The sequence below is a fragment of the Micromonas pusilla genome, assembly GCF_000151265.4.
Source record: "Micromonas pusilla CCMP1545 genomic scaffold MICPUCscaffold_7, whole genome shotgun sequence".
NCBI classification, from domain to species: domain Eukaryota; kingdom Viridiplantae; phylum Chlorophyta; class Mamiellophyceae; order Mamiellales; family Mamiellaceae; genus Micromonas; species Micromonas pusilla.
In genome coordinates, this window is record NW_003315888.1 from 473,803 (window position 1) to 486,000 (window position 12,198).

The 12,198-nt window shown below is 69.4% G+C and overlaps 7 protein-coding genes across 7 annotated transcripts; 4 read left to right on the plus strand and 3 right to left on the minus strand.

Annotated features, from left to right (window-relative positions):
• Positions 1-46: 46 nt before the first annotated feature.
• MICPUCDRAFT_59407 (uncharacterized protein) lies at positions 47-868 on the plus strand (the record flags this gene model as incomplete). Its single annotated transcript, XM_003059720.1, has 1 exon — positions 47-868. The coding sequence occupies one exon, from the start codon at positions 47-49 to the stop codon at positions 866-868; it is 822 nt and encodes a 273-aa protein (XP_003059766.1).
• A 113-nt stretch (positions 869-981) lies between these two features.
• On the minus strand, positions 982-2,298 carry MICPUCDRAFT_59408 (uncharacterized protein; the record flags this gene model as incomplete). The annotated part of the gene is made up of 1 exon (XM_003060006.1): positions 982-2,298. The coding sequence occupies one exon, from the start codon at positions 2,296-2,298 to the stop codon at positions 982-984; it is 1,317 nt and encodes a 438-aa protein (XP_003060052.1).
• A 370-nt stretch (positions 2,299-2,668) lies between these two features.
• On the plus strand, positions 2,669-4,897 carry MICPUCDRAFT_47692 (uncharacterized protein; the record flags this gene model as incomplete). Its single annotated transcript, XM_003059721.1, has 2 exons — positions 2,669-2,814; positions 3,171-4,897. 2 exons carry the CDS (start codon positions 2,669-2,671, stop codon positions 4,732-4,734), a joined length of 1,710 nt encoding a protein of 569 aa, XP_003059767.1. The 3' UTR covers positions 4,735-4,897.
• A 37-nt stretch (positions 4,898-4,934) lies between these two features.
• Positions 4,935-5,870, minus strand: MICPUCDRAFT_59410 (uncharacterized protein; the record flags this gene model as incomplete). The annotated part of the gene is made up of 1 exon (XM_003060007.1): positions 4,935-5,870. One exon carries the CDS (start codon positions 5,868-5,870, stop codon positions 4,935-4,937), a length of 936 nt encoding a protein of 311 aa, XP_003060053.1.
• Positions 5,871-6,184: 314 nt separating this feature from the next.
• Positions 6,185-8,225, plus strand: MICPUCDRAFT_18446 (uncharacterized protein; the record flags this gene model as incomplete). The annotated part of the gene is made up of 3 exons (XM_003059722.1): positions 6,185-6,886; positions 7,028-7,612; positions 7,908-8,225. Coding segments are annotated over 3 exons (1,605 nt in total), but the record flags the coding sequence as incomplete, so codon positions are not given.
• Positions 8,226-9,327: 1,102 nt separating this feature from the next.
• Positions 9,328-10,197, minus strand: MICPUCDRAFT_18374 (uncharacterized protein; the record flags this gene model as incomplete). Its single annotated transcript, XM_003060008.1, has 1 exon — positions 9,328-10,197. A coding segment is annotated over one exon (870 nt), but the record flags the coding sequence as incomplete, so codon positions are not given.
• Positions 10,198-10,979: 782 nt separating this feature from the next.
• On the plus strand, positions 10,980-11,168 carry MICPUCDRAFT_18413 (uncharacterized protein; the record flags this gene model as incomplete). Its single annotated transcript, XM_003059723.1, has 1 exon — positions 10,980-11,168. A coding segment is annotated over one exon (189 nt), but the record flags the coding sequence as incomplete, so codon positions are not given.
• Between the last annotated feature and the right edge of the window lie 1,030 nt (positions 11,169-12,198).

A 12,198-nucleotide genomic window follows, 5' to 3' on the forward strand; every position in this document is an offset into this window, starting at 1 on the left:
CTTNNGTTTCCCACCCCCCCCCCCCCCCCGCCTCCCGGCGCGCGCGATGGTCGGCGAAGCCAAGACGTACGTCTCGTTCGACGTCGGCGATAACCTGCGCCCCATCCCGGACCTCCCGAGATTCGACACCGTGCGGTACGACTACTCCGCCGCGCCGGACATCACGCGACTGTTCGTGTTCAAGCTCGTGAAGGGGAAGTTCTTCGTCGGGCGGACGAAGAAAGACGTCGAGCACGAGCTGTCGCGGCACCGCGCCGGGGACGGCCACCCGTGGTCCGCGAAGTTCCCGCCCGTGCGGGGGGACGACGCGACGTACTTCTCGACGGAGATATCGCACAACGCGGAGGAGGACGCGATGACGGAACGGCTGATGCACGAGTTCGGCGTCGAGAACGTCCGCGGCGGGACGTACAAGCAGATGACGCTGCCAGAGCACCTGGAGAAGACGCTGAACGACAAGTTCCGTTGCTGGGAGGACGAGTGCTTCGTGTGCAAAAAGGTTGGGCACTTCTCGCGGCAGTGCCCGGACTGGGAGACGCGAATCGTCGACGCGGAGAAGAAGGCGAACGAGTTCTCGGACAAGTTCGACATCGGCCTGTCGCTGCTTCCGGGCGCGAAGACCGCGGCGCAGAGAGAGCTGCGCCCGTGGACCACGGAGGAGAACACCGCGTTGAAGCTCGCGCTCGAGAGCGGGTTGTACTCGATCAAACAGATCGCGACGCGGCACAACCGAACGGAGGGGGAGATTCGACTCCGTAAGCAGGAGCTGGGTCTGGGGCAGACGTTCAACACGATGAACCCGCAGCTCGCGAACGTGTTCATAAACAAGGCGGTGGATCGACGGCTGATTCACAACACGATGCACTGATCGACGACGCGAGATCACGTGCGCCGTCTGTAAAATACCAACACTATCTTATAGCCGCGTCGGTCGTAGCGTAGGAATGTAAGTAGAGAACGACGAAATGACGTCGTTCGTTGTCACCGTCGCGAGTCCCTGGAGTCGTAAGGCCGCGAATCCCTCGGGTCGTAGTCGCGCTCGTCGTCGTCCCTACGACGATCCCGGTCCCTGCTCCGGTCCCTATCGCGCCTGCGTTTCTTTTCCTTCCGCTCCCGTTCCCGTTCCCGACTCCGACTCCGACTCCCGCGCCCGCCGCTCCGGTCGCGGTCGCGGTCGCGGTCGCGGCGCCGCTCTCGTCGCCCGCCGCTCGCGCTCCGACTCGCGCTTCGATCGCGCCGGCGGCTTTTTCCGTCCCTTCCTCGATCGCGTCCGCGGTCGCGAGATCGATCGCGGTCGCGATCCTTCTCGCGGTCTCTGCTCCCGTCGCGGCCGCGGTCTCGGTCTCGGTCTCGGTCTCTGTCTCTGTCTCTGTCTCTGTCCCGCGTCCTTCGGTCGTCCCCGCCCGGCGCGTGCGAGTCCCTCGCGTCCCGTCCCCGTCCCCCGCGCGACGCGTCCGCCGCCGCCGCCGCCCTCCCGCCGCCCTCCCCGCGCCCTCCCCCTCCTCCTCCTCCTCCTCCTCCTCCTCCTCCTCCTCCTCCTCGCGACGCGTCTCTCGGGTCCCAGTGCCCGGGAAGCCGCTTCTCTCGGTACGACAGCAGCCGCGCGCCGAGCTCGTCCCTCAGCTCCCTCAGGCGCTTCCACCCCAGGTACTGCTTCCCGTGTAAGTGCTCCTCGCGCCGCGACTCGTTGTCCTGCGCGCTGAGCAGCACGCCGCTGACCGTGCACGCCGTGAGTCCCGCTTGCGGCTTGAGTCGATTCAACACGAGCTCGCGCGAGCTCTGCAGGGATTCGATCTTCGACAACTCCGCCTGCGCGCCGTCGACGTCGCCTTCCTCGCCGAGCGCCTCCGCGCGCGCGCTGATCTCCTTGATCTGCTCGCTGTACTTGTCCAGGACTTTCTGCTCCTCGGGCGTGAACGCCCTCGTCGGGACTTCGCGCGCTTGCTCGCACCGCGCGACGCTCCTCGCGACGCGACGATCGCACTCGAAGATGAGGCGGTCGAGCAACCGCTTCGTCTCGCGCTCGTACGGGTACTTCGCGCGCTCGTCGTCCGGGAGCGCCTCCCACGCCGCTCTCATGTCGTCGTCCTTTCTCTTGCCCGCGTCTTCGGGGAGCACGTGCCGCGAGACGTCCTCCGCGCTCTTCGTGTTCTTGAAGACGTCGAGGTCGAAGCCGCAGATGTAGTACTTGCAGACGTCACGATCGGAGAACTGCCGCGCGCGGTTCGAGCGCTCCTCGGGGAGGACGTCGCGCTCCTCGCCCATGAGCTCGTTCAGGAGCTTGGAGAAGTCCGTCATCGCGCCGTCGAGCGGTTCCGAGCCCGCTGCCGCTGGCCGTCGCCGCCGCCTCTGAATGATGAGATCGCGACGAATTCGCGATCGGTCATCACTTCGATCGCGCTCGCGTCGCGTCGCGCGTCGTCCCGTCCAACTTTTTTTCTCGGTGTCAAACGAACCTCACTCTCCGAGGCGCCACAGGGAGCCGCCGCGAGCGCGGGGTATCGGTCGAACGCCTCGCCGGGCTCGATCGCGACGCGCGCTGGCGGCGAATCCCCTCCCCGCGCGCCAGAAGCGGGGCGTCGCGCCCGTCCTCGTCGCGCTCGAGACCGCGCGCGCGCGTCGTAAATTTCAACTTCTTCGCTGACGAGGCGTTCGCTCGCTCCTCGAGATGCGGACGCGCAGCGGCCTGGACACGGCGAAGCGCAAGCGCGATGACGCGGCCGACGCGCCCGTCACGCGAGCGATGGCGAAGAACCAACCGGAGAGGAAGTCGCGAGGGGGAAACCCGCCGCGACGATGCGAGAAGCCGGGCAGGTGACGCGTCGCCCTCGTCCCGTGAGAGCTGTCATTCGTTCGCTCTCGGGCTGCGCTCGGCTTTCGCGTCCTGTCTGACACCACCCGCTCCCCGCTCCCTATCCATCGCAGCGCCGCGGAAACGCGTGAACACGTCGCGGTCGCGCGCCACCCCGCGACCGCGCTGAAGTTCCTGCGTCAGCGCGAGCGCGGGGAATTCACGACGCCGCGTCGATACCGGTGCGAGGCGTTCGCCCTCGGACGAGATCCCGCGACGTTCTTCGTTTACGTTTCCTTCCTCTGACGACTGCGGGGAAAAAAAGACTGACGACCGTGACCGTCCCCCGCGACCGCCGCCGTATCGACCCCGCACGCAGAGAAACCGCGGACGCGTTCGCGACGCGCGCGCCGTACGCGCTGACCGAACGCACGCTCCCGACGCGCACGCTCCAACAGTTCGACAAGTGCTTCGCCGCGCGGTGGCTCACCGACGCGCTCGTCGCCGTCGGCACCAAAGACAACAAGCTCGCCGTCGTCGACGTCGCCGCCGGGGACGCGACGCTCGTGCCGCTCCCGAGGCGTCTCCCGCGGCGCCGGCTCGCGCCGTCGCACCAGAACGGCGGCGCCGTCGCGCCGGTGTTCTCGCCGTCGCGCGCGCTCGAATCTGGCCCCGGGCGCGTCGCGCCGGTTCCGCCGTCGTTCGGCGGCGCGGCGCGGCGGACGGCGAGGACGCGCGCCGCGGACAACTGCGGCGTGCACGCGCTCGCGTTGAACCCGTCGCGGGCCCTCTTCGCGACGGGCGCGGACGACCCGAGAGATGTCGCGGTGTTCGCCTCCCCGACCGCGCGGTGCGTCGCCGTCATGCCGGGGCACCTCGACTGGGTGTTCGGCCTCGATTGGATCGCCGACGACGTCCTCGCGAGCGGGAGCAGGGACGCCACGGTGAAGCTGTGGCGCGTGCCGAGCCCCGACGACGACGACGACGACGACGATGACGACGACGACGACGACGATGACGACTCGGGCGACGACGACTACGACGATGATGGGGTCCGTCGCGAACGCTCCTCGTACGCGCAAGTCGCGGAGCCGATCACGACGATCCTGGACCACACCGAGAAGGTGCGCGACGTCAAGTACTGCGCAGACGTCGGGCGGCTCGCGAGCGCGTCCACCTCCGGCGAGGTCGTCTTCTCGGACCCGAACGCGTTGTGCCGCGGCGGCGTCGAGATGTTCGTCGAGGGCGTCGGCGCGAGGGCGCGCACGCGTCGGAAAGAGGCGATGTGTCTGGCGACGGATGGCAAGACGATCGCGCTCGGATCGCAGCGGCACGTCACGCTGTTGGATCCGCGCGACGCGTCGTCGCGGCGGGACGCGAGGCTCGTGAACGGCAGCGTGGACGGCGTGCGGTCGCTGTCGTTTCGCGGCGACGGGAAGCTGCTCACGTGCGGCGGCGGCGGCGGCGCGATCACGTTTTTCGACGTCCGCGCGGGGAAATTTTTGCCCCCGGAGGCGTCGCTGGCGGCGGGGGCGGCTCTCCCGGCGTTGGTAGACTTCAGGACGAGCTCGGCGTCGTCCACGCCGGAGGTTTCCCCGAGAGCGTCGCCTCCGAGACGATACGCGCCACGATATATGCCCACGATCACGGATCAGATCGACGACTACACCATTTTCAGGTCGGATGCGTTCATGGGGGGCACGGATCAGGTCGACGACTACACGTTCCCGGTGTATTGCCCGGCGGCGGCGTTGCGGTTAGAGATGACGAGAGGGTGGCTCGACCGCGAGCACCACGTGTACTTGGAGTACTTCCAGCACGAGCCGACGCCCGCGAACGCGTGCTACGCGCACGAGTGGGATTCCACGGGGACGCGGCTGTTAGTCGCGGGCGGGCCGCTCGCGTTCGGTTTGAGAGGGTGCTACCTGGGGGTGTGGAGCTAAACGGAAGAAGGGGGAGCCGTCGTCGTCGTCGTCGACGACGACGACGTCGACGACGACTACGGGAAAAGAAGACGTCGCGCGGCGGCGCCTCCGCGACGCGCGCTGAAACGAAGACGACGCGACGACGTGACGTACGATGTACCAACGCGATTCAGTACTACCTACCCACAGTACGCGTGCAGTCGCACGACGCGCCGCGCCTACAACGCGCTTCTCGACCGCGGCGGCGGCGCGTCCTCGGTCTCTCGCAACCAGGTCGATAACGCCTCGTTAGTCGCCGACGCGTGCGTGACGAGGAACCAGTGCCCGGCGCCTTCCACGGCGACGACCTTCCCGCCCGCGGGGTTCTCGCGGACGTCCTTCAGCCACCGATCCCCGTGGAACCGCGCGGGCTTGTCCGTCCCGTACATGTACAGCGTCGCGCACGACGGCACGCGCCTCGACGAGGCGTCGCCTATTCGACGCTCATCCGCCGACGTTTTTTCCTCATCTTCGCCGCCGCCGCCGCCGCCGCGCAGTCTCTCCCTCCAAAACGCCGCGTACGGCCAGTTCAACGCCGCGCTCACCGTCCTCCTCCCGCCCTCGCCGCGCCCTCCGACCCCCGGCGCGCCCGCCGCTCTCGCGAACGTCGTCGTCATCCAATCGCCGACGGCGCCGCCCGCCTGATGCGCGGCGATCAGCCACGCCTGATACGCGACGATCCACGCCCTCTCTCTCCGCGTGAGCCCGTCCACGTCGTTGCCGACGTCTAACACCGCGACGCGCCGCACGAGCTCCGGGTGTTTCCGCTGCAGTCGGTACGTCACCACGCAGCCCCAGTCGTGCGCGATCACGGTCGCCGGCGGGGTCGTCGTCGCGCGCATCGTCGACGCGACGTCCTCCACCGCGGCGTCGAAGTTCAAGTTCATCCTCCCCGCCGCGGTCGCGCCCGCGCGCGCGTCGTCCGGGGGGTACCCCGGCAGCGGGATCGACACGCATCGGTAGCCCTCGCGAGCGAGCGCGTTTGTCTGCGAGTCCCACAGCGCGGGGGAGTCGGGCCAGCCGTGCAGGAACACGAGCGTATCGCGGGCGGGCGCTTCCGGCGACGATGCCAGCAGCGTCGGCTCGACGACGACGGAGGGGAGGACGCGGCCCATCGCGCGCGGCGCGCCCGCGCGTCGTCGGCGCGCGCGCGCGAGCGGAGTGAGCGGAGCGAGCGGGGCGATGACAGCCGGCGCGGACGCCCGCATGGGCGCGCGCGCCTCGGAGTGTCCCGTCCGTCGCGTCGGGGTAACAACGCAGATCTGCATCTGTCGGAAACGACGACGACGAGGACGGCGTCGAAAAATAATGTCGGCGCCGCCGCGCGCCGCCGCCGCACAGCTCCAGCGCGCGTCGTCGTCCCCTTCCCCCCCCAAACCGCGCGCCCCCTGCGCGTCGTGGCGCCGCCGCCGCCGCGAAGAGGAGGACCATGGGCGAAGAGGAGACGGCCCCGGGCCCAACGCGGCGCGACGCGGAGGGCCCGCGGTTCTCCGCGCTGCGTCCGTCGCTGCGCCCAGAGTCGCTCGAGGTGCTCCGCTCGCGGGGCTTCGAGCGCGCGACGCCGGTGCAGGCCGCGGCGATCGGCCTCCTCGCGGGGAACAAGGACGTCGCCGTGGAGGCGTGCACCGGGAGCGGGAAGACGCTCGCGTTCGTGCTCCCGCTCGTGGAGATCCTGTCGCGCGCGGAGTCGCGGTTCAGGCCGCATCAAGTGGGCGCCGTCGTCGTCTCCCCGACGCGCGAGCTCGCGAAGCAGATCTTCGACGTCGCCGCGCCCTTCTTGCGCACGATCCCGAGGACGTCGCCGCCGATGCTCCTCGTCGGCGGCACGGACCCAGCGCGCGACGTCCGAGGATTCGACGACGACGGCGCGTGCTGCCTCGTCGGCACGCCGGGGCGGCTCGACGACGTCATGATTCGCGCCAAGACGATGGACCTCAAGCGCGTCGAGCTTCTCGTGTTGGACGAAGCGGATCGGCTGCTGTCGATGGGGTTTCAGAAGACCCTGAGCGCGATCATCGGGAGGCTGCCGAAGCAGCGGAGGACGGGGCTGTTCAGCGCGACGCAGACGGAGGAGGTGGAGGAGCTCGCGCGCGCGGGACTGCGCAACCCGGTGCGGGTGACGGTCAGGTGCGTACAGCTGTTCTGTGCGGCCGTTTTTCTTCATTCACCCACCGCTCGGTTTCAACGTTCGATCGCGTCCCCTTTCGACTGACCGATGAACGTTTTCTTCATCCCTCCCGGCGTCGCCCTCATCAGAGACGCGGCGGCGCAGGCGGCGGCGAACGCGGCGGCCGCCGCGGGCGCGCCGCCGTCCTCCGCGGCCGCGCGAGGGAAGCTCCCGTCGCAGCTGAAGCTGACGTACGAGACATGTCACTACGACGAGAGGCTGTGGCGGCTGAAGACGTTCCTGAGCGAGAAGTTGCGCGCAGACGCGAAGGTCATCGTGTACTTTCTCACGTGCGCGTGCGTGGATTACTACCACACCGCGCTGAGCGCGGGCGGGCCCGCGGATCCGTTGGCCGGCGACGATGACGATGGAGTGAGGCCCGCCGCAGGCGCGACCGACGCCGTCGTCGCGCTGCACGGGAAGATGAAACAAGCGCAGCGCGAAGCCGCGCTCTCCGCGTTCGCGGCGACGACGACGGGCGCGTGTTTGCTGTGCACCGACGTCGCCGCGCGGGGTCTGGACATCCCGGGCGTGGACTGGGTGATTCAGTTCGACGCGCCGCAGGACCCGGCGGCGTTCGTGCATCGCGTCGGGAGGACCGCGCGGATGGGACGGGAAGGGAGCTCGTTGCTGTACGTGTCGCCGCACGAGGAGAGTTACCTCGAGTTTCTCAGGGTGCGGCACATTAAGGTCGAGCCGTCGCCCGCGATGCTCGGCGAGGAGAAGGAAGAGGAGGAGGTGGTGGTGGTGGATGGAGGAGGAGGAGGAGGAAGACGACGACGACGCGGACGCGGAGATCGACGGCGTCGCCGCCGTGGACGAGCTCGCCGCGGCGTTGGACGGATTGGACGACGACTTCAGCGACGAGGAAGAAGAGGAAGACGAAGACGAAGAGGAAGAGGAAGAGGAAGAGGAAGAGGAGGAAGCGGAGGAGGAGGATGACGCGCCCGACGAACCCGCGCCGCCCGCCGCGCCGCCTCGCGAGTCCCCCGAGTCCGCGGAGGGCGGCCGCGCCGTCTGCGCCGCGCTCCGCGCGCACTCGGAGAAGAACCGAGAGGCGATGGAGAAGGGCGTGCGCGCCTTCGTGTCCTACGCGCGCGGATACAAAGAGCACCACTGCCGGTTCATCTTCCGCTTCAAAGAGCTCCCGCTCGCGAGGCTCGCGCGCGCGATGGGCCTGCTGCGGCTGCCGCGCATGAAAGAGATCCGCAAGGCGTCGAAGGCGTCCCTGGCCGGGTTCGAGGAGTCGAGCGTAGACCCGGACGGCGTCCCGTTCGCGGATAAGGCGCGGGAACGACAACGCGTCCGCGTCAACGCGGAGGCGGCGGCGGCGCGCGCGGCGAACCCGGACGCCGAGCGCGCGGACGGCAGCAGGAGAGAGCGAGAGCGACGGAAGCGCGAGGAAGCGATCGCGGCGGCGGAGAAGGCGAACGGCGAGAAGAGGATGACCGCGGCGAAGCGGCGGCTGCTCGAGAGCAGGGAGGACGTGGACGACATCAACGACGACTACCGCGCGCTGAAGAAGCTGAAGAAGGGGAAGATATCCGAGGAGGACTTCGACCTCGAGCTCGGGTTCGAGCAGCCCGTCGGGGCGGCGAACGGCGGGATGCGAGGCGGCGGCGGCGGCGGCGGCGGCGGCGGCGGAGGGAAGCGAACGGCGGAGGCGAAGGGCGCGCTCCACGGCGCCGCGTTGAAGGCTTCGATGAAAAAGGAAAAGCCGAAGCCGCCGCGGCACATCAAAAACTCGCGAGGCAAGGGCGGCGGGCGCGGCGCGAAAGCGATGAAGAAGAAGAAGTTCGCGAAGAAGTGATGGGATCAGCAGTAGTGCACGCGTAGTCTATATCGTGCTGTGGTTTCAAAGTATGATGGCACGGCGCCTACCGAGGCGCCCGCGCCCTCGCCTTCTTCACGTTGTCTACGGCCGTCGTCGCCGCTTCCTCTCTCGCCATCCCCCCCAAGACGAGCTTTCTGAACTCCGCCTTGAGCTCCGCTTCTTGGGCCTCGTACGCGGCTTTCACCTCGTCCGAGAGCTCGACCTTCTTCGCTCGAGGCGGCGCCGGCGGCGCCGCGGGTTCGATCTCGTCTCGCGCCTCCTCCGCTTTCGCGGCCGAGACCGCGTCTCCGAGCTCTCCCCTCGCCGCCCTCCACGCGACGCTCCCGGTCTTGCGTCCCGGAAGCGTCTCCTGGTGGTCGCCCTCCCTCGACGTCGCGTTCGCGGCCGCGGCGGCGAGCTCGTCGTCCTCGTCCGCGTTTCTCTTCGCTTCCATCGCCGCCGCCGCCGCCGCCGCGTCCCCGTCGTCCGCTCCGTCCCCTCCGCCGCCGCCGCCGCCGCCGCCGCCGCACGCCGCTCTGACGCTCGCGCTCGCGTCCCTCAGCGCTCCCGCGAGCCACGCGTCGTCGCACGCGCGCGTCCTCGCCGCGACCGTCGCGTCGAAGTCGACGACGTACCGTCTGGTCACGTCCTTCACGCCGCCGCGTCCGAACGCGATCGCGTACGACAGTTTCTTCCCCCATCCCTTCTCGTACAACAGCGGCTGGTCGCACGCGTCCTCGCACGCGTCGCAGTGCAGCCACCGCCCTTGCGACGCGCTGAACACCTCGCACCAGACGTGGTCCTCCCAGTCGATGACCCACCGCGTGTCGTACCCGAGCGCGACGCACAGCTGCGCGAACGCGTTGGCGAACTCGCCGCAGCGTCCGCGTCGCGTCTCGAGCAGCTTCGACGCGTCGTTGTACCGAGGGAACCGCGTCGTGACCGCGCCGTCGCACGTCGCGGAGGCGCACGCGTACGCCTCGACTCTGGACGCGCCGTGCGCGAGGTCATTCGCGGTCGGGGGCGTCATCCCGACGCAGGAGACGAGCTCGGGACCGGACGCGCCGCAGACGTCGCACGGCGGGGCGTCGCACCATCGGAAAAACTCGCGCTTGAACCATCGAAGCAGCCGCAGAAGCCGCGCGTCCTCGTGCGATATCTCCTTCGCGGCGGGCGACGGCGAGGGCGAGGACGCGTCCGCGGCCGCGGCGGCGGCGGCCGCGGCGGCGGCGCGCGAGGCCGTCACGAGCGCGCGCGCCTCCGCGTCGAGCCGGTCGAGCGGGACGACGCTCAGGGCGACCGCTTTCGCGAGATCGTCGTGATGCCTCGAGACCGTCTCCACGCCGCCTCGCAGCCGGGACGCGAACGCGGCGTGCACGTCGTCGTCGCGCGCGGACGCGGCCGCCGCGAGCGCGTTCTCTTCCTGCTGCAGCGACCGCGCGAGGAGCTCGTCCGCGTCCATCGCTCGCGCGACGCCGGGTCTGACGTCGTCGTCGTCGTCGCCCGCCTCGTCACCAGTTAACATTCCGACGCGACGGCGCGGCGCGAGATCTGCTGCACAGATCGACGCGCGCGGCCGCGCGGCCGGGGGGTCGTCTCGAACGACGCGATGCCGCCGTCGCGCGGCATCGTCGCGACGCGCGTGTGCTGGGTAGGCGCCTCGCGTCCTGAACCCTCCCTTCGACGACCCCCCACCCACCCACCCACCCACGGCGCGCCCCCGCGCGAACTCATTCGCTCGCCGTCGCGACCGACTCATCGCCGTCGCCCCCGTCGCCCCCGTCGTCGTCTTCCTCGTCGCAGGGCTGCGCGACCGCGATGGAGGTGGTCGGGAACAAGAGAGCGTTCGAGTGCGTCTGGTGCGAGGCGATCAACGAGACGAACCCGCGCCCGCGACGGCTCGCGATGCGACGACTCGGCGCGTGTCAGCGGTTCGCGAATCGCATCGTCGGACGCGTCGCCGTCGCGTGCGTCTCCGCTTCCGCGGCGTACGTGGGCGTCTGCGTGATCAAATACCTCGCGCCGTCGCTGTGCGGGAACAATCTGTTCGCGTACGCGTTCGTGGTGAAGCTCGCGCTGAGCTTGGAGTTCAACCTGTTCTTTAACTACTACCACTGCGTGTTCAAGCGCGCGGGCGTCGTGGACGGCGTCCCGGCGCCCGCGCGCGCGGATCTCGCGCGCCCGGCGCCCGATCGACCGTTACGGAAGATGGAACGTCAACCGCCGCGCTCGCTCGACGCCGCCATGGAGGAAGGGGTCCTCGACGACAACCTCAACGCGAGCGTCGCGCACGCGCGAGGGTGCTTCGCCGGGTGCACGCTGTGCGTCCCGTGCGGCGCCGCGAAGCCGCCGCACGCGCACCACTGCTCGGCGTGCGGCGCGTGCGTCGCGGGGATGGATCATCACTGTCCGTTCGTCAACAACTGCGTCGGCGCGGATAACATGCGGCACTTCCTTCTGTTTTGTCTGTACACCGCGCTGGGCGCGGGGTACGCGTTGGCGGTCGCGCACGCGTGCTCGATGAAGAACGAGGCGTCATGGGCGTCGTTCGCCGACGCGGCGACGGATAAGGACGCGATTCGCGACGGCTGGAACGACGCCAACGGCGCGACGAACGGCGCGGCGTCGACGGCGGTCGTCGACGGCACGTCTTCCGCCGCCAACGTGTTGCTCGCGATCGCGACCTGGACGCTGCTGTTGATACCGCGGTTGATCTCCGCGTTCGCGCACGCGCTCGACGTCGCGTTCGATTCCTCCCCGGATTGGATCGGCGCGTATTCCTTCGTCGTCCCAGGCGCGTTCTGTACACTGGTCCCCATACGACCCCGTTCGCGTGGTGAACGCCATTCCTTAAGGACTTTTCCCGGCGCATCTCTCCGCCCACCCCTCGCTTTCAATCCCCGCCCTCGACGCCTTTCAACTCCACCTGACGCCTTTCAACTCCACCCCGACGTTCGCTTGTATGGAACGACCCTACAGTCTGCGGCGTCGTGCTGTGCTTCAGCGGTCTTCTGTTCTTCACGACGTTCATGGCCGTCGCGTCGGGGGAGTCGTACATCGAGTCGTTGCACAGGAAGAGAAAGGGGCGGCGGGGGCGGGGGCGGGGGCGGGAGGAGGAGGAGGAGGAGGAGGAGGGGAAAGAGGACGGAGAGAGGGGGTCGGACGACGACGGCGGCGACGGCGGCGACGACGGCGGCGACGGCGGCGGATGCCGCGGATGCGTCGCGAGCGCGTTGGGCGCGATCGGGCTGAGGTGCCTCGTCGACTGGGGCGGGCTCGTCGCGCCGTGGAGCGAGGACGGGATGCACCACCTGCGGCAGGTGTTTGGGAGCGCGCACCCGGCGTGGTGGCTGGTGCCGAGGGCGAGCCCGCCGCCGGGGGCGCGAGGGAGTCTTCCCGCTACCAAGAGCGAGTGACGACTGGACTGGACGTCGCGGCGTCGCGTTCTTCTCTCGGTCGGTCT